Consider the following 23,626-nt stretch of genomic DNA (forward strand, 5'->3'; position numbering starts at 1 on the left):
AGGTATTGCTTTCCTCTGAGGTGTTTAAGGCTTTAATGAGTCTAATTTTTTGCACAGATGTTTCTGGGTGTTTGCAGGTTTTCAGAGTATTTTTATATTACAAAGGAGCTAGTCGGTGCCATAGCTCAAACTCTGACAAGCAAATAGATAATCAAGAAGACAAATGGCCTCTTTTGTGAAGCCTTGCTCCTGTATTAATTTTCATTTTCTTTCTCATAGAAAGTATTGAAAGTATGACTGGGGACCAAATAGCTTTCTGTCTCTGAGGTCCCAGTCACCCCTGGAATGGAGTATAGGGGTAGGGGAAAGGGGTACAGGCCACCCTCGGAAGCTCTGTCAGGCTCGGATTTGCTTTTGTGCGGCACTGATTAGAAGTTCAAACGTCTGTGGGCTTCAGCCTCAGGGTCTCTGGTCCATTGGTCGTCCAGGGTGCAGCCACTCCATCTCCGAAAAGCTCGGCGTTCAGGAGAACATAATGCAATTAAAAGTCATTTTTTCAGTCCCATCTCCTTTCAGAAAATAAAAAGAACCAATCCCACCCGCACGTTTTGTTGTTATTTATTTTGCATTCTTCCAGTTTGCAGCTCTGGTAGTTGGAGGCTGGGTAGGGCAGGGGGAACCGACAGGTCGTTGTCCCCAGCCGAGAAAGGGCTGCTGAACTATCCATTTCAATGCCGCTGAGAGAGTCGTGAAAAATCGCTGTGGACCTGTAGGATGAGAGGGGAGAGCTTTATTTGGTCGGATCGCGGTGTGATGTTTTACTTGCCAGAGTGCCTCGGCCCTGAGTTGAGGGGGAAGATAGTTCTTAAAAAGCATATGCCCCCTAAGGAATGTCTCTAAAGAGCCAAATCAAAGCTGCTCCTTGGAAGGTATGAATAGAATTTAAAAAAAGAAAAAAAGATTTCTATGGAGCTTAAAGTTCACAGCCATTCTGTGCAGACAAGAGCTAAGAAAAATGTGAGAATTATACAGAAAACCATTAATCACTTCTTTTCTTTAAATACGTATCCTCTCTCCTTTGTTATTATTCAACAGCAAATCTCCTCAGACCGGCTGTTGGGGGAAAAAAGTGTTAGCCGTCTTTCCCGGATCTGCGAGGGGGAAAATATTTGGAACCATAAAGTTGAAAACTTTTTTCTCTCAGTTTGGAAGAAGCCCTTCGTCATGAATGGGATCGGCGGAGTTCGGGAGAGAGGAGGCGAGAGGCGCAAAGGTAACAAAGCCCTGGCCTGGGCTGGCGTTTTTTGATCGTTTTATGAGCTCTTTTCACAAGTGAAAGAAGAAATACTCTCTCGCCTCCTCCTTTTTCTTTTTTAACTCTCTTGGCTGGGTTTTTATGGTGGATGCTTCGGCAGGTTTGCTCCCTTTTATGATGACGGATGCTTGGGTCAGAGGGAGAGAGAGGGGCCTCAACACCTGGAGAGTGTTTGAACTGGTTGAGACTGAGGTGTCAGGGCCCATGAAAAACCTCAGAGAATAGGCTTGTTTTGTGAGGCAGTTCAGAGGTACTTTTCTGGTTTTGGAAAATGCATGTAGGCACAGCGAGCCCCAGCATGTGTGCATGGGTGAGTCTAGTGAGGTGCACATGTGGTCAGGGTGTTCCGGTTACTCTGCTTGTCTACACTGGGGACTAGTGTCCCCTATGCCTGTTTACCGGTGAGACGTTGTCACTGCTGTCTCTTGGAAAAATTGAATCCAGCGCTTGGATGGAATGTTCCAGCTTTGGAGCGGGTATAAGTAGATATGGTTTTTTTTCTTCTTGTGTCTAGCTTGGGATTCTAGACAAATATGTGCTACTCTCTGGAGCAGGAAACTGCTCAGTTCGCAGGCGAGGTGCATTGATGCAGAAATGCTTCTCTTCTGCTCTGTGCTCCCAGCCTTCTTCCTGGAGGAGCGATGTTGGTTCGGTTTGGTTTCCCTTTGCTCTCCTAATTTGGAGTCTCTGTTCTCTCACCTCTGCAGCCCTGTTTCTTAGGCTGAAGGAGTCACTGGACTCTGCAGCCGACCTGAATGTGCTGGCCCTTTTCCCTGAGGCCTCACTCAGGATTTGGAGAGGGGGCGCTGGCAGGAGGGAGAGTTCATGGAGAGGCCACGTTTTCTAGGTGATTAGCTCAGTTTTAGAACCACAAAATGACCTCGGAAGCCCCTTGACCTCGCTGAGACTGGACATTGTGTTAGTTCTTGCCTCCTGCCTAGGAAGGAGAGTCACACCTCTGCAGGGAGGGGTCCTTGGCCTGTCATGCGTCCCATCTAATCCATCCCCCTCTAGGCCCCAAGCCCATCTTTGTGATTTTGGAACTTTTGGGTTATTTTTCTATTACTGTCCACTGGGGGGAAGGCATAAAAGTTTTTAGCCCATGGGTGCAGTCAGGGGAGGGAAGTAGGGTGCTATTCTGTCTCTCTGTACAGAGCATCTTCGGTAGTCCAGGCTCCAGCCATCCTACCCCCACCACTCCCAGGTCCAGTTCATCTCTTTACTGTTTCACTTGGAGGGAACTGAGGGAAGAAAGACAAAGGGAGAAGATATGAGAGGTTGGAGGAGCTCAATCCACAAGGCTTCAGAGGGTCAGAGAAATAAACTCCAGAGCTTCGAGGAGAGAAAGGGCTTCCACCTTGAACATTGCTTTGGGGACTGTCATCTCTCTGAGGGCTGACATCCAAATCCACAGCCTCTTAACCCATTTTCTGAAGTTCCTTTGTTTAGGAAGATATTTCTATCATCGCCTTTACCTCTTTCCCCTAATTCCTAATCTCCTCAATAACCAAAAGAGCCCTTGGAGTGCCTCACCCACCAAGAGGAGCAAGGGAAATGGGAAAAGGATCAGTGCAGACTGTTCAAAGCACCTTCCAGGGCCTGCTCTCCCACGTTAGCCAAAGTTTTCAGAAACCTTTAAGAAATAGGTGGAGGATTGCCCAGTATATAGAGCCTTTCCAAAACTGTATTCTGTTTGCTGTATCTTAAAAATCCGCACGAGCAGCCACCCTCTTAGGGAGAGACAGAGACAAAATGAAAGAGACAGACACAGATAGATGCTGGCTGGGAGGATGAAATGTTCCCCTTCAGTTGAGACTAGGAGAGACAGAAGCTAGCTAGGCTATGTGGGCTGTTGATTTGAATTTTATTAATTGTTTCTTGAAATTTGGGGACTCTATCTCACGCAAGAAATAACTGGAGTGGTTGATATTTTCTCCTTTGTCCCTGGGTGGTATAAGTTGAGGGGCTGGAGGCCTCAGGAAGGAAAGAGGATGAGCAGAAAGCAAGCTAGGCTGCACCTGGACTAAAAATATTTGGGGCTCAGGGAGATGTACATTCATGACCTATAAGGGCAGACAGCCAGTTGTGAACCCTCTATAGGTCCAAGTGACAAAGACCTGGTTGCCTGGGACTTTACAAACTGCTCTCTGCAATGTGAGGATGAGGACCCACCAAAGGGAAAAGGAGAGGGACCATAGTCAGGGAAGGCTGGGGTTCACTAAGGACTTTCAGCCTCACAGGCTAAAACTGCCAGATCTCCCATTTCCCTCACTCCAGACAATTCTAGTGCCACTCCAGTCCGCCCAGTCTTTTGACTTCTTTCCCTCCTTTCTTCCCAGTTCCCTCAGCCCTCCCCATTCTCCCTCCTACTTCCACCAGCCTGTCCTAGGAAGAGGGGGTTGCCCAGTCCTGCCAGAGCTCTTGGAGGCAGCCCCAGCACTGGTGGTGGGTCTCCCTGGGAAGCGGCGGCTGGGAAGGGGGTCTGGTTGGAAAACGGAGTTGGGAAGTTTCCCAGCGTGAGTTGAGCGCTGACGGATTTGTGATCAGCCATAAAACTGGCGCGTTCAGATTCGTAAATCAATCTCGCCTTTCTCACAGCCTAAACGTTCGCTTCATCGGCAGCACGAAAGTGCTCAGCTCACGCTCAGGCGCTTGTTTATTTGAATGTGGACATTCCCAGGATCCAAATAGAGTGTGGTCATTTTAACAGAACCTGCTGGCATGCCTTTGTGTCATTTTGCTGTTCTTTTTCTTGTCCTTAAAAATTATTTCTCCGTTTTAGAGACTGCTGTCTTCCCATGTCCAGCATTTCTCTCTCCCCCCTCTCTCTCTGTCTCCTATTTTTATTTTAGACTTTAGCAGAGTGTTTTTCTTTGGAGGACCATTTTTTAATGGGTTTGTGGCCAGAACCTTTCAGGGAGTTGCCCTCGCTGGAGCCGGGAGCGGGGGCCCACATCAGGACCAGGCTGGATTCAATACCAGTCTGTGTTTTGTATCTGGACAATCAAAGCTGACCACCTCCCTACAGAGTCTGGGCCCAGCCGGCGCCCCGACCCCATGAGGCCAGAGCAGATTCCAGTGCGTTTGGCTGGGGCAGAGGCTGTGCAGCCGCCACTGTAGCTGGAACCTCCGAGGCCGACATTGCGGTGACTGTTTCTTTAGGGTTTATTAAGACAACTGGGTCCTCAATCTTTTCTCCATTGAGTTGCTTTTGGTTTAGATCCCTCCAAACACGCCGGTGGAGGTCCCTCAGTCCCCTGCTCCCCTACCCTAAAGCTAATTCTTCCCGGATTCCCTGCCTGCCCCAGAGGCTGTGGTCCCGGCTGCCTCAAGAGCTGCTGAGGACAGATAAGGCTGGGGCTTCTTTAGGAATGTCTTTTCTGCTTCCCTTTGCATCCCCACCCCCACCCCATGCCCCGGCCGAGAACTGGGATTCTAGTTGCCTGTAACTAGAATGGTCAAGTTTGGCAGGGGTTGTTTTATTTTGTTTATATTTGAGGTGAAGAGGTCTGTGTGTCTCTCTCTCTTTAGGCCTAGGGGATAGATAGTCCCTAGTATTTAACCCTTTAACAGGCACAGCCACCCCCCTCCCCATCTTTTTCCCATAGATCAGCCTCCATTGTTTGTTGATTGGAAGCTTGGGGTGCTAACACCTGGAAAATAGGGATCCTGGGGCTGCCAGGCTGACTTCAAAGCTTTTCTTCTTCCCTGTTCTCCTGTTCAAACCTCCAGCTGTCTTCACTGGTGTGTTTGGGAAGTAGGGGAAATGAGACAGGGTGTGACATAGGTGGAGAGAGGCTGATGGTCTTATTCTTTTGTGTAGAAACCTTAGTCCCGGTCTTTGTCTCTAGAATCTATTTTCAAACGGTCAGTTGCATTTGATTTCATATAGTAGTGACAACATAACGGGGGGGGGGGGGAAATAAGTCCCCCTTGCGATTATTCTCAACTCTGGAAGCTCCAGAGTAATCTCTTCATCCTGTCCCTTTTTTGCCCCTTCAGAGGGCACCAGAAAAGATCAAAACGAGAATAAAGCCAGAAGTCCCACTCTTTATCCACTTATACCATGGACTTACGAAGTGTTTCTTTTCAAACTGGCTCCTTCAGAATTTTGTCCATTATTTAGGAAGAGAGGGAGTGAGTCCCACTCAAATAAATACCCCTGGGAGTGGGGAGAAAATGGAGTTGGGGAGGAATCTTAATCCTAAAGGATGCAGAGAGAAGAACTGGAAGCTGAGAAATCCAGGGGCTTGGAGAAGGGCTCTGCGCCCACCCCACCCCCACCCCCACCCCCCAGACGCCCCTGCAGACTATTTCTGCACCTCCACGAACTAAGCAGAAGCAGGAGGAGAAGGGAGAGAGGAGAGGTGGGCTGTGGGTAAGTGTGTGTCCAGGGGGGTTAGGGAGCTGCAGATATAGTAGGTATGAATGTGAGTGTGGGAGACAGAAGGAGACTTCACTACTGTTCCATTGGTGGGTTTCGGGTGGGGGGAACTTATTTTGCAGGAAAATTTCTCCTCCTGAAGGGGAAGGTCATAGTGGTCCTTTGAGCCTGAAATCGAAAGACCCCCTTCCCCCTCCTGGTCACGTGATTCATTAAATAATTAATGCCGAGGTTGCAGAATAGATATGTATTCGTCAGGAAAATCGCAGGCTCGGTCTCCCTGTTTCTGACGTGCAATTCAACTGTCCTTTGAAAAACAAGCCTGTACCCCGAGAAAAAAAAAGAGAGAGGGGGAGAGAGAGAGAGAGGGAGAGAGAGAGAAAAAGAAAGGGAGGCAGCAATAAAACAGCCCCGCAGCCGGAGCCACACCGCGGGCTGGGGTATTGTAAGTAGAAGGGATTTCTCACTACCTACCGCGTCTTATATGTCCATGTAAATTTATTGTTTGTTATTAATGTTATTGTCGTAAAATGTGACAAATAGCCATCTTCATTTCCTGCCATTTCTCTTCACATGGTGTTCTGTGTGTTTATACCCATTGAGGCATTGCATAGAGATTTTAGGAATATTCTTCTTCTCTCTCTCTCCCTCTCTCTCTCATCCTCTCTCTCTCCTCCAACCTTTTCTTGATTTATAGCAATATGGGTGTCAGCTTCTCGACCGGCATGCCAGCCATTGTGTGTGTGCGTGTGTGTGTGCGAACGCGCACGCGTGTGTGTGCGCACGTCTGCATGTGTTTGTGAGCGAGTTGTGTTGTTTATGGCCATGTCTTCGATAAATCATTTCTCACTGAAAATGATGTGGAAGCTGGGCTGTTTCTGCGGCCGGCTGGGAGAGAGTCGCTCTCGGAGGTACTTCCTCCCTCTCTGCTCTGCTCCCAGGAGTTGGTTATTTCAGACGATTTACAGTAATATATCAGCAGTTAATATGAAAGCTCTATAGCTGGAGGTCTTAAATTACAGCATATGTGATTATCAATTAAAGCAAGATTTGTATAAATTTGGTAAAGCAGAAATGCCTCGTTGGCATATAAACCCAGTCAAAGACCACTGCCTAATATAAAAATTGTATTTGTGAGCCTGATAGAGCCAACATTCCTGCAGCAGCAGACAGAGCTTCATTTTTAGCAGTTCCCCTCCAGGAGTTTGGCTTCTCCAACTCCAGCCCTGGGTGAACAAACCCAACTCTGAAGGCAGAAGGAGCCATAGAGTAAGAAAGGTAGAAATGGAGGAAGAAATTACTGGAGTTGAAGGCAAAGATTTTTATAATCAATGGAGACCACATCGAAGTTCTGTGCAACTGGAAAGGGATGTGAGGGGCTTCGTTACATTATTAAAGCTTAATGTATAGGACTGATGTGTCTGGGGGGTGACTGAAGGTGGAAGAGGAGTTACCCCAATTGGGGGAGACAATGGAGGCAAGCAGAGGGTGAAGGGCAGGGAGTGAAGCAGAAAGCTTTGGCTCCCCACCCTCCTGGCTAACAAAACAAGGAAATGAGTTCACACCACAGGAGCCTTCCTTCGACCTCGACCTCTGAAACAAAAGTTTCCTCAACAGTGAGGGACTCTGTCTTTGGGGCTAAAGTGGGGAGAAGTTCTCCTAAGTTTTTCTAGAAAAGAAATGTTCTAGAAAGCAGGTGGTCTTAGAAAGTTAGAGAGTGTTAGAGGACATCAGGTGTGTTCCTTTATGTAAGTCCTCATTCAAAAGGGAGAAAACGGGGTACAGATTGGAGAGGGAGGGGAAGAGCTGGTAACTTTCCCCTATAGTTTCATGTGGAGGTTCCTTCCCACTAGGGAAGAGGCTGCTGGTCAAGAGCAAAGCTAGAGGTGGCTTCGGGGGATGTTTCTGCACTGTGCCCCAAAGTTGTGATGAACGAGGTGCAGAGGGCCAGAGCCTTAGCCAACTCCAGTCCAGGCTGCTGGCCGGCCGCTCATTCCCTGACTGGAGCCAGGCCAATTGACTTTATAGCCACGATTATCTGTGATATTTAACTCTGCCTGCTAGTGTAAACCTTTGAACAGGGAAGTTAGAGCAATGCCGCGCCTAGGTGTTAATTATTCATGGCATCCGCTACATGGAGTGGCAGCTTAGGCCCCAGTCCTTGCAGCATCCAGGAACTCGCTCCCACGCTCTGCTCCAAGTGGACACCGAGTTTCATCTAAGTTAACAAGGAATTGATTCTCAGTGGTGGTGGGTGAAGTCTCCCAATTCGGGAGCCTCGGTTGAAAAGGGTTTGTGGAGAAGGAGAAGGCCAAGACCCAAGGCTGGGATGGGTATGAGCACTGTATGACCTGGATACAATGAACTGGGGAAAGTCTGGATTCAGGGGCAGCTCTGACAGCACTGGACATTGTGAGGAGGTGCGAAGGGCTGACAGAGGCAGCAAAGAGACCTGGGGCATAGGGGTTCCAAACCTTTCAGTCCCATTCCCCAACCACTCTTTGAGTGTTGGAGAATCCCACACACACTCAGTGTGGGAGGTAAGCATTTCTACTTCTCCCTCACCTGGAAAGTGTGTGGTGGTGTAACTGTGAAGAGGGTGAGTTCTCCCCCAGACTGCTGCTCCAGAATTAGGCCAAAGTCTTGGAGTCTATGAGAGAGCAGAGAAAGATCATCTCTTCCATGGGGAGGAGGAGGGACATGAGAGAGAAGGAAGAGGATAGAATCATTTGTATTAGCTTCTGAATTCAGCATGCTTAGCAAGATGGGGAAGAGAAGGATCTGCTCTTTGGCCCAGCCCATAACTAGTATGGAGAGCCAGTCCCAAAGGCCCCTAGCCCCCTGCATTTGCAACTCTTCCTCCCTAACCCTTTTCCATCTCCCCTCCGGCTGCTACTTTTGCCTGTGACAGTCTGACCGACCTCCCCCCCCAGCCCCAACCACCACTACCACCAGCTTTTTCTCTTTATTCTTTCAGCCCCCTTCAGGTCTTTGTCTCCTCTGGCCCAGAGGAGGGGAGGTGACACTGATACCCCTCCCCCTCCCTTTCCCCAACACGCACAGACTCTTCACCAGGAGACAAAGCAAGGGGACCATCCTTTGCCACCATTATCTGGTAAATCCCCTATGTGTTGCCTGATGCCTTCCATCCAGGCATTTTAGACCTACCCCAAATCAGCAAGTTTGAAAGGACTTTGTTGTTGTTTATATATACATTTGGTTCTTTTAGCTATGAAGCACCCTGCCTTACCAGTCCTGCACCCTCCACTGATTTGCTTTTTTGTTGTTCAGGAGTTAAGGTAGAACGCACTTGGGGGCAGAGCTCCAGAAAAGCTGCTGACTCTGTCTTCTGCCCTAACTCTCTGCTGTTATCCTCTCTCTATAATTTCAGTGTTTATCTCTGTGCCTTAAAGAAGCCAGGCTGCTAACACTTTAGTGACCAGCAGAATTGGATAGAAACATGAAGAGTGAGAGGAAGAAGAGAGGGACCCAGAGAGAGAACAAGGGGCAGAATCCCTTTCTGGGGTGAGGAGTCAAGGCTGAGCCCAAGGAGGGGATGACTGGGAGAGTGGAAACAAAGGCCAGTCAGAGGGGAAGGGAGGCTGTCCTGGAGGAAGGAGCCCTGCAACTCACAAAGAGAGGCACACAGAGTTAAGTGAGAAGAAGGGAAGTGGGAAGGAAACCACCCCTTTCCCCCTTTCTCTCTAGAAGAGAATTTCTCTGGGCAGACGGTGGTTCCCCCACAGAGGAAAGGGAAGGAGAAACGCAGCCTAATGAGTGACCCCAGAAGTGATTTCTGGAGACAATCCTAAATCCTTTGCAAGTCTGAATTCAAATTCACTGAAGACCCTGAGAGGGGCAGCATGTGAAAAAGACCGAGGGGCTGTGAGAAAGGAACCAAGACAACAGAGATGATCAGAAAAAGACAGAGAGACCCAAACACAGAAAAGGAGCCCAAACCCCTTGGGGAGCAGGCACAGAGGGAAACTCCTCCAGGCTCCCTGCTCTCTAGTAGCCTTCTTTACAGGAAGTTGCCCAAAGCCCAGGCTATCTCAGAAGCAACTCCCTCTAGAGTAGGCCCTTGGGGGTGCTAAATCAGGTGTGAGACATCTGTGGCAGGAGCTGAAGTGCCAGGGAATGGCCAAGATGTCCAGGACACTTCAGCATCTACCACCATCACTAGCATCAGTAATTTAACCATTGGGACCTCCCAAACAGAATGTCATCATGGGGGTGGGAGGAATTAGGACCAGTCTTTCACACCTGGACCCTGGAATCCTTTCTTGGCTTTTCTTCCCCCTTGTGGGTTTGGTCTCTTCTTTCTCGGGAATCTGGGGAAGTTGTTGATCTTGCCGCTTAAGAACTTTTATCTCCAATCCACATCTCCTCCCTCAAACTCCCAGCCTTAACAAGCGGATGCTTCCCCTACTAATCTCCTAACTCCCCATCTTACAGGAAAGAACAAGAAAAGGAAAAGGGGAAAGAAAGCTCCTACAAGCCTAGGCAGCTTTAGAAAACTTGAGGGAAAAGAGGAGCTGCAAACCTTTCTAGCCCCTCTGATCCTTTCCTTTGCCCCCTTGCCATTGCTCTGCTGCCTCCATTGCCCCCCTCCCTGTCCCAGCGCTCCCGTCCTGCCCAGAACTCTCCCTTCCCCTCCCTTCTCCGCTGGGCCGGACATATGGAACCCATTTCGCTGGTGACATTGAAGAGCCGCCGGTGTGCCCGCCTTCCGCCATGGCGCCCCCAGCGCTCCCCGCGCCTCGCCGTGCCCTGTCAGTCGCTGCTCCTCTCGCCTGGCAACTTGGCCTGTTCTCAAAGCCCGAGCCCAGTTCGGTGCCAGACGAGCCTGGGTTTCCCACAGCTTTGCGCGGCCCGGGCGTAGTGGGAGCTTCTCAGGAAAGGGGTGCCGGCCACGCTGGAGTGCCAGATCCTCGCGCTCCTGGGGCCCCGGAGGCCGAACAAAGCCGGGGGCGGGGGCGGGGGCGGGGGCGGTGTGGGGGTGAGCGCATCCGGGCCTCTCCCCCAGGGGCCTGCTGGGGGTTGAGTGACCGGGATGCGGCCGGCCGCAGCGGAGCCCCAGCCGGGGCCGAGGGTCCGGGGCCTGGCAGTCGGCCCCCGTGCGCACTCCGCGACCGGTCGCCTGCAGCTGCCCGCGCCCTAGCGGAAGACAGCACAGGTAAGTGTGGGGTGCGGAGGCAGGGCACTAGGGGCCTGGAGGAGGTGTAGAGATGGTTGGCTGAGACCCTCGCCCCCAGGCCTCTCTCCCGGGACAGGCCGGGATCCGAATGGAAGACAAAGATGAGAGCAACTCTGAGAGGTAGGGTGGGGCCTTCGAGTGGGTAGAGGGACCTGGGGTGGAGGATGAGTGTAGAGGAATGTGGAGCTGTTTGGGTGGGCATGTGGACAGGATCGGGTTAGGGGATGGGAGAGCTCTCTGCTCAGGAAGGGTGTTGAGCCTCTGGAAGGTTTTCCAGGGCAGTTGGGAGCTGTGGGCATTGAGGGAAATGTGAGGGGCGTCTGCTAGGGGCAGTGGGGTTAAGGGGTGTTGACTGGGTCAGCTTCCACAACCCAGCTGCCACCATGGCCCAGCTCTTTAGCACCTAGCGGGTTATTTGAAGCCAAAACTACAAGGGATTGCACTGAGGCTGAGTGTTAAGCCCAGAAGGTAGGAAAGGGGGTGATTTATGACTTCGGAGAAGTTGTGTTTACTCCTGCCTGCTCTGGAAACCAAAAACCAAACAGAGTAGAGGCCAGAGAAGCTCCTGTCCTTGGAGCAGGAGGCGATGCCAGCTGGATGCACTGGGATTTATTTTCCCAGATGAGGGAGGATAGCGGGAACTGTCCCTTTGCAGGCGCACGGTGTGGTGGGTGTGTGCAAAGGGAGCGTGTAAGCAGACACATGTGTAGGTATGTTTGTGAATTGTGTGAGTGCATCTGCACATTGGGAGCTGCATGTACTCCAGCTGGAGCTTTTCGGATGGGTTTGCAGAACCACTTTGTGAGCTGGGAGATTGGGAGCCAGGAGAGAGAACCCATGTTCTCTGGTTCTGGAACTCTGGGATGGAGTAGCTCTAGACACATTGCCCCTGGTCCTGTCCATGAAGTAGTGCTCTTTCCTGCTTTTTTCCTTCCCACAGCCACATGCAGCAGAGCCCACTTGGCCTGGCCTCCTGGCCCCCACCCCTCTGCCCTTTCCTGTATGCCTCCGGTGCCTTCTGCCCACCCAGCCTCATCTTCACTTTGAATTTTTAACTTTGTGATAGAAAGCCAAGGAATTAGTGAGCATGGTTGGGTGAGGAGGGGAGGGCAAAATAAGGAAAGGCTTAGGAGGAAAGGGAAGATTGGGAAGATCCGTGGTTTGAGGCTGGGTCTTGGCAGCCTGGTGTCCCACCTTTACTGCTCAAATTCCCCCCAAATCTCTGCTTGGGAGTGGGGAGCAAGTGAATATAAAGACAAACAGAGTAAGGGAGCCATGCAGGATGATGGGGGTGGGGAGAAAAACATTTCGACCCTAGATAGTAATTTCCGCAGGCCAACTAGTAGCTCTTGCATTTCTGTCCAGACGCCCAGCTTTGCCTGGAAATTGTTTTGCATTAAATTTTCTCAGCCGCAGAATTATCTTTCCTCGCCTCCAGCTAAACTTGCATTTTTCCACCAGACACTTGGGCCCCACACCAATGAAATCTGAGAGGAAGCGGCTGGGCCCTAAGTGGCCGTAATTTAATTGATTTTATCATAAATCATCAACTTGATGAAGAACCCAAGGTTTCAGTGAAGTAAATTGATATTAATGGGAGTTTCTTGAAATGCAAACTCGCTGCATTGTTGGGGCATCTTGAGCTAGGGAGGTAGATTACATGTTTCCCAAGAGCAGAGAGCAGAGACCTGGAGCCCAGCACAGCTTTGGGGGTAGGGAAAGCAGGCTTGAGGTGCAGCTGCTGGCAGACCTATTTCTATGGGGAAGCAGAGCAAAGCGTGGAACTTTTTTGTGAGGGACACAGTCTGGTCCTGTGGACCCTGCTGGCCATCTGGGGAATGCTGGTCTCCAACTGAGGGGGAGGCAACTGGGGAGGCTGGTAGGTGTGTGGGCAGAGGGTGGGGGTCGGGTGAGAAGGCTCGGCTGGTACAATGGGCGCATTGATGCCTGGTTAAAAATTGCCAGGTTGAAAGCTTCCTCCTTTAATTATACAAATTAATTATTTACTGCTCAAGTTGCAGTGTCTAAAAATAGCACTTTGGGTTTGGTGATGAGGATAGAAAACAACCCACCCCACATACAGAAGAGCAGTAAAACCCAGTGCGTGAGCCTCTATAGGGCAAAGGAGGGCTAGGCACTGGGTTGGTGCTCAGAGGTGGTAAGCATTTAAAACCCCAAGAAGAAATACTTCAAATCTGGTCACAATGGTGCCTGTTATTATCAGAACTCAGTTTATTACTTCTTATTGTCACTCACTTTTATATTAGCACATGGAGAATCACTAACATTCAGTCCAAAAAGAGACTTTAAAGATCATTTAGCTAAACCCTTTCCCTCCATACATATGCCCGGGCTTTACAGAAGGGGACATTGAGGCCCAAAGAGTGCTCTGCTTCATGTCACACAATCAAGCTGGAACATCTAAAATTCAAGCCTTCTGACTCCCAAGCCTATCCCAAGTATGACTCTAGCCAAATCACCTCCTTGCTCTGGGCCTCAGTTTCTTTATCCGTAACAAGTTGGACTAGATAATTCCTGAATTCTCCCCAGTTCTACAATTGGGCACCTCTATGTGTAGCCATCTTCTGCAGGACAGTGCATGGGAGGCACTCCCTTGTGTGTCCTGGTGCTCTGCAGGCATCTGGTTATAGAAGTTACTGCATGTTTATTTGCAGTATTCAGAGTTTACATATACCTAGAGCAGTGGATGCTTACTCAGTCTGGCTCTAGAAAATCCCCTGGAATCTGGACTATTCCTCTTTCTGAAGGTGCCCTTATTCTTGCTGAGTAGTAGCCCTGAGGAGAGCAGTGGAACTAGAATGCAGTGGAGAGGGGCTACCTAGCTGGGTTGGGTTGAGACTGGTATTTGGAGAGGGGCTAAGGAAATAAGGGCTAGGCCTCACTGAGCAACGAGACCCTTTCCCTGCCAGGCACTGGGCTAAGGGTATCTTTGTTCAAAGTGCTTTTTTTTTTGAGACGAAGTTTCATTCTTGTTGCCTAGACTGAAGTGCAATGGCGCAATTTCAGCTCCCTGCAACCCGCAACCTCTGCCTCCTGGGTTCAAGCAGTTCTCCTTCTTCAGCCTCCCCAGTAGCTGGGATTACAGGCATGTGCCACCACACCCAGCTAATTTTGTATTTTTAGTAGAGACAGGGTTTCTCCACGTTGGTCAGGCTGGTCTCCAACTCCCGACCTCAGATGATCCGACCACCTCGGCCTCCCCTCAGAGTGTGGTTTTTAAGGTGTCCCCTACTCCAGCCCAGGGACTGAGCAGTGGTTTCAGAATTTGGATTCTGTGACAGCAGGTGCCCCCCTTCTCAACCTCACCCCAACCCTGGGCCTTTGGGCCCTCGCTTCTTGGGAGGAGGCACACACAGGAGGCACAGCACTCTGCCAGACCTCCTCTGGGGCAGCCAGGACAGAAGTTCTGCAAGGGGGAAAACCCCCACTCTATATTTGCTTTTATTTTCCAGCTCCTCTCCCAATTCCAAAGGAGTGGTGGCTTCTCAGTTGCATGGTTGTAAGCAAGGAAATTTCTTGTAGGGTCAGGGATGTGAGGAGGCTAGCAGGGGAGGAGAGGTTTCCAGACTGCCTTGGGAAGTGTGGCTTGGAATATGAATTCTGGGGGAGGAGAGAAGAAGGAGATGGGATGGGAAATCTCAGACTCTGTGCAGATAATCCACTTCCTAAAGCCTAGCTCCAAACCCTATTTTGAGGAGAAAAAAACAAAAGGGCTGGCAGGCCCAGACTCTGGCCCTGTCCCATTCTGACTTCGGAGTTTTATATTTGGAGACAATTCGGAAGACCTTTCGCTGATTGGTCATTAATCCAGTGAGTTATTGTCTGCTAAACAGAGGTCACTGGGCGAGAAACATACAATCTGTCAGGAGAGGCCCACTCAGCCTTGGGGACTGGGCCCATTCCTCTTTTCCTGTTTCTCCCTCCCTTCCCCAGCACCCCCTGCAGTCCCTAAGCTGCCCAGGATTCGCAACCTCCCTTCCTCTGCCTTCTCTGCTCTGCCCACCTTTGTCTCAACACTTGCTGGGGGTGGGGTTCGCCAGGCTAAGGCTGAGTTGCTAGATGAGGCAGGAGCCCTGACTCCGATAGGGATCTATCACCACCAAAGAGCCCACCTGCCTGAGGCTTTGGACTTCGCTGGCAGCACCGCCATCCCCTCATTAGCGTGTGAAGGCAGCCTCCACGTCATCGAGTGGACTTTGCAGACCCTTGTGGCTGATCTTTTTGTCCCGCCACCCCTTCACGGGCTCTGCTGGGGAGAGGGCAGCGCCCCCAGACATGGGATGGGGAAAAAGTACAGCTTGGATTTTTCTTCTTCCACTGCAGCGACCTTTTTCTTCTTTTGATCCCCACTGTTGCTGAGCAGGGTCTAAGTGGGCCTTCTCTTCTCCCTTCCCGGTGTCTCTTTGTTCCCTCCCTCTCTGGCTTATTGGAGAACTGGGAATAGGGATCCGAATGCCAAGAGCTTTCTTCATTAGCAATTCCCACTTTACAACCCCCAGCTTTGAAATCCTTATTAATACTTGGAAGATGGAGATTCGGGTGAGTGTGAACTTAACGCCACTCTGCCAGGGCTACAAAGTTGGGCAGTGAAGCTGGAAAACAGTGTGGGACCGGGAACCCAGACAGGGCCAGGAAGAAGCACATCGCCAAACACCTCGCTTCAGGCTCCCAGATCCCAGCTCCCCAGCTAGCTGGTGGGCCAGGCGAACTTTGTGTTGATTGAGCCAGGGGCAGGATCTTTGACTGCCCCAAGTCTAAGATCAGAAATCGGTTTTGAAAGCGCCAGTCAGTTTGCTCTTATTGAGAGAATTTTTGTTTGCTAGTTGATGCATTTTTGGAGGAGGAGAGAAACAGGCACGATCCCATGGAATCTAGATGGGTGGGCAGCCCTTGGTTGCTCAAGGGGGTTTAAATGATCCCATCCCCTGATACTGGGTACCCGGTGGGGTGGGGAAGAGAGGTGCCAGGGCAAGTGCTCTGGCTCTGAAGAAATGGAATGGAAGAGGAAAGGATGTCTGTGAAGAGGAACGTTCTCTCTAATCTCTATCCTTATTACTATTTTGACTTTATTAGTTTATGTTAGTATCTCTTTCTCTTACTCAATTTTCCGCTTTTTCAGTTTTTCTTTCTCCTCCTTTCTCTCTCTCTTACACACACGCACACCCCACACATGTTGGCACACACACACATTTTCCCAGGTTTCCCTCCCGAATCCAAGAAGAAATTATTCCTTCTTCTGTATCTCTAGTTTGCTCCTAAATCACGACTTCACCGTCAGGGATGATAAGCCTTTCTCCTGCTTCTCTTTTCCCAGACCCCAAAGTCTTCCCTCCCCACGTTCCCTGCCCAAACTCCTCACTACCAGCCTTTGTTCCCTGAAGTTTGAAAAGCCCCTGGCCAGCAGCAGCACCTCAGTCAAACCTGGGCCCCTCAGGGGTGCCTGTCATACCCTCCATCTTCCATGCTTCCAGCCCTAATCAGGGGGCAGCTTGCTTGCCAGAGACCTCCGAAAGAGGAATAAAAAAAGGCAAGAAAGAAACCAAACTGGGATCTAATTGCCTCCCAAGCATTCCAAATGGGCTCTGTACTCCAGAATTAAGAAGCCCCCACTCCATCTCCTACCGCATTTGGGGGTGCATATCCTCTGAGATTTTCTCCAGGTTCGTTTTCTTGCTTCTCGGTCCTCCTTTTCACTCCCACCCCATTATGCCCCACTGCCTTCTGTAGCCAGAGGGACCACAAAGGGTTGAGGAGGCTTGGGGAGGGGAGGGATCTGCTGTTGTCTCTGGAACTCCTCCACCTCCAGCTCAGCTCCATGTCCGCTTCTCCTGCAGCCGGTCCGAGGCTCGCTGGGTGCCTTCTGGGCTCTCGTATTATTCCTAGAGGCAAAGCTGTGCAGTCCCAAAAGCGATCAGGTTCTCCTCTTCTCTCAGTTTTACAGTGACCTTCTCTAACCCAATGATATTAACAGCTATGACAGCAGAGGATGTGAGGTACATTCTTGGCTTTTATTTTATTTTGGGGAGTGAGAGAAAAAATCCCAAAGGTGCTGGTTCCTTTAAAGCCTCTGGAAGCCTCCCTGGCCCAAGTCCTCGACCCACCAGGCTCAAAGTTACTTGGGTCCGACCCTGTAGGTCTCTAACCAGAGTGTAGAGATCTCAGGACAGACCTTTTGCAGTTACATACTCAGGCAGCCCTAACAGGTCTCTTTGGAGGTCCGGGCTGGCTTGAGCCCCAAGTCAAGGTCTGGCTTGGACATTTTCTTTTCTTGAAAACTAATAAACACAGAAAATAGCTTCCACCCTCCATCCTCACCTCCCACCTCCCCCAACCCGTGCTTCCCCCAGCCACCAACTTTCTAGGCAGGAGGTGGGGTCCTCAGGACATTACATTCTGAGGCTCTGCATGTGGCTCCTGTTGCCGGAGGACAAGAAGGCCACAGGTACCCCCAGTTTATCAGAGCCCCCAGAAAACGGCTGCTCCAACTCACCTGGCCTGACTTAGCCTTGCCTGGAAGAAGTGGGGGCTGGAGGCCGGGGGCCACTCCCTTTCTCATCCCAAAGTAGAGCCTGTGAATGGGGAGTGAGAGGAATGAGGGAAGCTTTGCCTGACACTGCCATCCTATCCTGGAGGGGACACAATAGCTGGAAATAATCTCTCACCTTTGATTTCCCCAGTCCCATTCCATCTCCTGGTGCATCCAGATGGGAGAAGGCAAAAGCCAAGTATTCTAACCAGGAAATCACAGAGTATTGCCTTACACAAAGTTTAGAGAACCAGTTTTCCAAGCTGCTTTTAGAGACAAGAGTCTGCTTTCTATTTCATCCCCTAGCTCCGAGTCAGCAGTTAGGCAGAGTCGCAAACACTCCTGCTTTGGGAAATGTCCTGGTGCTCTTTTTGTCTTTTTCTTCCTCCCGGAGTGACTATTCCCCACTCCCTGTCCCAAATCTGCAGAGACCTACATTTTTGGCTCCTGTCTTCCTCCTACAGGCCTCCTCCTTGCCTTTTCCTGCCCTGCTCAAACTCACCCTAAGAAAACTTTAGCTTTTGTGGCCTTCCTCACTTGTGCCAAGAGTCATAAATCTTGCAGAGCAGAGAGAAACAAACAGGGTTGTTCTGAATCATTATAATAACCATCTTCCAAACTCTTCTGCCAGGGCATTTAAAATTAAGCCACCCTGCTAGTTCTTCCCTTCTTAGAAGTACAAATGTCCTTATCACCTCTTAGCCCCGTCTGCCTATCCAGAGGTGAGAATCATAAGAGAAACTTCTCCGTGAAGTTCTTTCAGCCCCTCTACTGCCCGCCAGTCTGGAGCTCAAGCTAAAACACAGGGTCCTCCTTTTGTTACCCTTTTCTCAACCCTCCTCCCCCTGCAAGATGTTCTGGGTTTTAAAAATCACTCACCGCTTGTTGTCTGTTCTCAAAAAGAACAGGGGGGAGGGGTGTTTTTAAAAAAAGATCTGGTCTTTCCCTCTCCCTTGGTTAGAGACTGGGCTTGGAGATTAGGGGGAGATTTGGGAAGGAACAGAGAGGGTGTAGTGGAGGGAAGAAGCTGGGGCTGGAGACTCAGAAGGAGGGAGTCAGAGTGCGAGTGCTGGAGACCCAGCCACTGGTCCCTGAGGAGCTAAACTACTTTCTAAAAAAGTCCTGGCGTTCCAATTCCAAATGAGCGCAGAGGGGCACCTGGCACCCCCACCCCTTCGCCCCCGGGCAAGGCCTGCCTTGGACTCAGCCTCCAAATGCTACTTCTCAAATTAGCATAATGGTTTACTAGTGGGGTATGGGGGGAGCTGTGAACTTCACCGCCCTTCCTTGCCTTTGCTCACCTCTTCCTCCCTGTCCCCCCAGTCTAGATTTAAATTTTTACCTGTTTTTTTAAAAAGAAACCCTCCCTTCTTTCCTTCTCACTCTTCTTTTGGGGAGGGGGATATTAAAAAATGTCCCCCCCTTCCCCATCACCACCATCACCTTCCCTCCTTATCAGGCATCTAAGCTTGCTAAAAGGGGAGAGGTGGGTGTGTGTGTGAGCTTGTGTGTGAGTGAGTGTGTGTGTGTGTCTGTGTGGTTTTTTTTTCCCTGTGCAAAAGCAGAGGCCATTGTTACAGAGAGTAGGGCGTACCAGTCTTATAGGGCAACCACACTGTGGCGGCTTAGCCCTGCTGGAGCCGGGAGCTGGATTCTGGCGAGCTGAGCCTCCGGCACCTTTCGGTCTTCTTTTTTTTTTTCCCCGCTCCCCCACCCCCTTCCTCCTGCACACCCCTGCTCCTAAGCCGAGTGAATTGAAGCGGACGCCGAGCAGCTCCTCTGGCCGGTCTGCCCCTCCGGCTCCCCAGCCGGGGTGGCTTTGTGGGGGGGGGGGGTGGCGACGCAGCTTTAAACAGTGGTCTTTTTTTTCCTTTGCCTTCAAGGAGGGGAGATTTCTCGCCTGCCGCTCGCGCTGGGGCTCGATGTGAATATATATTATGTCTGCCTGTTCTCCCCTCGTCGGTGGCTAAGGTAAGCTGGACTGAAATAGGCTATCAGTTTGTGAATGGCGGAGAGTATGTCTCAATGATTTATGGCCCATATGACTCCAATCTCGGTTCAAGAAGAGTTCACAAGCTTTAAGCTTCCTTCCACGCAGCGACTCTCTCTCTCCCTCCCTCCCTCCCTCCCTCCCTCTCTCTCTCTCTCTCTCTCTCTGTCTCTCTCTCTCTCTCTCTCTCTCTCTCTCTCTCTCTCTCTCCCTGTCTCCCTCTCCCTGCCTCTCTCCTCTTTTCTCCTCTCTTTTCTTTCAGCAGCCAGATCCAGGGATGCATTTTTCTCCCCGGTTGCTAAGAAAGTCTCAACCTTCACTCTCTTTCTTTCTTGTTCTTTTATTTTTCTTCCTTCCATTATTTTTTTTAAGTATTGGAAGATGGCCTATTCTCTCTCTCGGGGCTTCCCCAGCTATTGTTACTCTCCTGGCTCTCCCTGGGGTGTGCCTGGCAAGATGAGATTCTTGGGGGGGCTCATCTCCCTTCTCCACCGAGACCCTTGGGGGGAAGCCGGCAGCCACCGTCTCCCTCCCTCCCTCCCAGGGAGCCATATGGAACTTGAGTTTTTCCAACATGGAGGCAAGGGAAATAGATCTGTTTGGCTTGGTAGAGCTGTTCCCCACCCCGTCTTGTTCTGGATCCCTGATCTTGAAAACCCCCGGCACCTTTCCCTCTTCCCACTGTCCCGTCCGCCAGGCCTCGGCGCCCTCGAGCCCGGGCCCTGCTGAGCAAAGTCCCGAAGCGGAGTTTCTAAGGCGCCTTTTAATTCGGTTACTTCCAGCGCCCAAACTTACTGCCGCCTGCGGTAGCCTCGGTCGGCTGGTATGCTGGGAACCTGCTGCCGATCACCGATTTGGTGTCCTGATCGCTTGCTCTTTGCGTAGGGGGCTGGTAGTTCGTCGCCAGCCGCCGAGGCAGCAGCGGCCGAGGCAGCCTGGCAGCAGCAGCCAGGGACTACCCGGGTGCACAGACCTTCCCGGCCCTGTCTACACAACCGGCGGAGTCTCCATTCTTCCCTATCGTGTCTCTGGCTCCTTCGCTTTGAACACTCGCCTGGCCTCCGTCCCGCGACGGTTTGGGGTTTATTGCAAGGGGAGCGACAGGAATTTCGGCCCCAGGTGGCTAGTCAAATTATTGTTTTATTATTATTACTACCATCATCGTCATCATTATTATTGCTGTAACAATCATTGAGACTAAATAAAGCCAGGGCCCAGCCAGCCAACCCCCTCCAACGTTTTTATTTCATTCTCTTCTCTATTAATAACAACCCCAACTAATGCCTGTTAATTAATTCCCCCTTCAGCCAGGGCCGCTCAGAAGCTAATTTTGGTTAAATCAGCAGAGGCTAATGGTAATAGTAATAAAGGGATTGGGTCAGCCTGGTCAATTGAACTCTGGTTCTCCCTGAAAGGACCTGCTGCTTTTTAGACCCATGTGTGTTTCCAGAAACCAATCGGAACTCAGAGTTACACCGATTCCCTTTGACTATAAATCTCCGCCATGAAGAAGGGGATTTATGTGAGGAAGGGACTTTCTTCACCTGCACCCCTTTTATTTTATTTTATTTTCCTATATTTAGTTTTCTTTGGAGTTGACCAGCTGGGCTGAGTAAGATATGTTTTCCAAACACATATGGCAGTATGGAGGTTTTATGAAAAGTGATGGTGAAGAGTTGAGAGAGACAGAGGGGGAAAAATGCAGTCAGAAGTTTCAGAACAAATACACAAAATCCTGTTAGTTTGAATCTTTGTTTTTCTGGCACACTTTTAAAAGGCTGTATTAAAATAGTGATTTTTTTCCCCCTCAGGGAACCTCAGTCAACAGGGATACCTCTGTTTCTAACCCAGAGAATAATATTGTTCAAATTGCTTTGTTGATTTTTCTTCCTCAGGAATAATTTTCTCTTTGGGAAAGTACTTTCCCCATCTCAGTAGAAAAGTCCAGCAGTTGTAACTTCTTGTTTCTTCTTTTCTTTTCGAGAAATCAAAGAAAACAGACTGTGAAGGAAAGGGTGGGAAAAATTAAGTCTCATGAAAAAAAAAAAAAGAGGTTTGGGGAGAGACCTGGGCCAAATGGTCACAGCACCAACTGGCCCGACCCTGGAAATTGAAACAGTCCTCTCCATTTGGGGGCCCCAAGGGGCCACTGGCTGCCGGTCCCAGGCTTGGCTGAGCAAAGCCAGGGACTGGAGGTGGCAGTACCTGCAGCAGGGCCATGGATGGATGAATCTCAGTTCAGTTGGCTCTGTAGGCTAAAAATCATCAGGAAGTTTCTGGGTCAGGCTGTTGTCCTCCTGGTAGGGGAGTAGTGTGAAGAGGAAAGGACACCTCACCAAAGAAGCTTCTCTACTGAACTTGCTTCTCCTGCCTGTCTTTTTAGGAGATCCTTTGGTTTTCCTCAGGCTACACTTTGCCTGGGCAAGAGACCTAAACCGACTTGGAAGGAGGCAAAGGCTGGAAGCATAGAAGCCTCTGGGCTCAGAGTAGGGTGCTGATGACGCTTTTATTTTGGAGTCTCCAACAGTCTCCTCCCTTGAGCCACCCTATCCCAGAGTTGGGGAGGAGAGATAGGGAGAGAGGGAGCAGGGGAGGTCAGGGGCTAGTGCACAGGCAGGAGAGAAGCAATAGCCTTTGCTGTACATTGTACCTCTAGGCAGTCCTGAAAGGCATATAGTCCTCATTTATTTTTCTTTTAGTGAAAATGAAAACGAGTGGGCTTTTTTTTCTTTAAAATTAAAGAGTTAAAATAAGACAAATCCATTTCAGGTTGGGGACAAGCCCTCAGCATCTGCTTTGGAGATGTCGGGGAGGGGAGAAGAAAAAACCCTATTGCTGTCAGTTCCCTTTTCAGTTCCTAAGATGGATTCGAGCCCCAGTCCTCTTCTCCCCCTTGTGTCTCTTCTCTCGCCCCGCAGGTCAGCCGTTTGGAACAGACCCCGGAGGAGGGGGGCACAGAGGGGAGGGGGGGGGGTCCGGCGTGTCACGTGACCCCCAGGGTTGCCAATGTCCGGTTCTGAGGGTATCAGGCCTTTGCAAGTTGCCACCCACTGCCCAGGCCTCACCCAGCGATGCAGAAAGCCACCTACTACGACAACACTGCGGCTGCTCTCTTCGGTGGCTACTCCTCTTACCCTGGCAGCAATGGCTTCGGCTTCGACGGCCCCCCGCAACCCCCATTTCAGGCCACCACACACCTGGAGGGCGACTACCAGCGCTCAGCGTGCTCACTGCAGTCCCTGGGCAACGCTGCCCCACATGCCAAGAGCAAGGAGCTCAACGGCAGCTGCATGAGGCCGGGCCTGGCCCCCGAGCCCCTGCCCGCCCCGCCCGGCTCACCCCCGCCCAGCGCCGCACCTACCAGTGCCACTAGCAACAGCAATAATGGGGGTGGTACCAGCAAAAGTTGTCCCCCCAAGTGCGGTCCCGGCACCAACTCCACCCTCACCAAACAGATATTCCCTTGGATGAAAGAGTCGAGGCAAACGTCCAAGCTGAAAAACAGCTCCCCCGGCACAGGTACCAGTTCTCTACCTTCCTTGTCATCAGCTTTTGTCCGAGCCAGGAATGTCACTGTTATTCTAGCACCCAGCCCCTAGGCGCCCAGGAGACTGACTGGGAACAATATTAGGTGGCTGTCGGGTACATTTTTGATACCCCTAGCCCGTAATGACCCCTGACCCCGCCAACACCCTCCTCCCTCTGGCCGCCCTCCACCGGAGCTTCTGAAAGCTCCAGAAGGCCCAGTGCGTGGCCTCAAAGCCCTTCCCAAGGCCACAGAGCCAAGAAGAGGCGCTGCCGGGAGGATGCAGAGTCGTCAAAGATTGATTATTATTAAGTATGATTGCAGTGGGTATTAATCACAATCGCTCGGACGGCCTGGGGTCCCGGCCTCCAGGCGCAGCAGCCTCTTCGTGCCACACTTCGGGGTCCTGCCCACGAGGGTTCTCCTGAATCTCCCATCCTGTCCTCAGGACCGGGTGGGCGAGGAGGGGAAATGTTTTCCCGGACCTGTATTTGGGGATAGGGGGAGAAAGCACGCACGCGAAAATCCAGCCCTAAATAAATGGCTATGCGGCTCTGTCTGCGTGACATGATCAAATTTTCATAAGCTGGGGCAGCGAAAAGAGAACAGGTCTCTTAATAAATGCCACTATTATAGAGTGTCCGCTAATGCGACGGGCGGTGGGGTGGGGGAGTGAGGAGGAGGCGGGGACGCGAAGGGGAGGCGGCGGGGGCTCCCAGTCCAGGCC

The 23,626-nt window shown here is 50.9% G+C and overlaps 1 protein-coding gene across 4 annotated transcripts in view; it reads left to right on the forward strand.

The window, feature by feature from the left end:
- The window catches only part of HOXB3 (homeobox B3), a 41,254-nt gene that overhangs the window by 15,200 nt on the left and 2,428 nt on the right, over nt 1–23,626 (forward strand). Inside the window, exons 2-4 of one of the 4 annotated variants that reach the window (XM_078375563.1) lie at nt 1,036–19,169; nt 19,267–19,354; nt 22,292–22,892. In XM_078375563.1, the coding sequence (XP_078231689.1) occupies nt 22,445–22,892 (448 nt within the window). In that variant the 5' untranslated portion in view covers nt 1,036–19,169; nt 19,267–19,354; nt 22,292–22,444. Of the gene's footprint in view, nt 1–1,035; nt 19,355–22,291; nt 22,893–23,626 lie in introns of all 4 variants that reach the window. The other 3 variants (XM_054256304.2, XM_078375562.1, XM_078375561.1) reach the window with 3 other exon arrangements.

This window comes from Callithrix jacchus, chromosome 5 (genome assembly GCF_049354715.1).
Source record: "Callithrix jacchus isolate 240 chromosome 5, calJac240_pri, whole genome shotgun sequence".
NCBI lineage: Eukaryota > Metazoa > Chordata > Mammalia > Primates > Cebidae > Callithrix > Callithrix jacchus.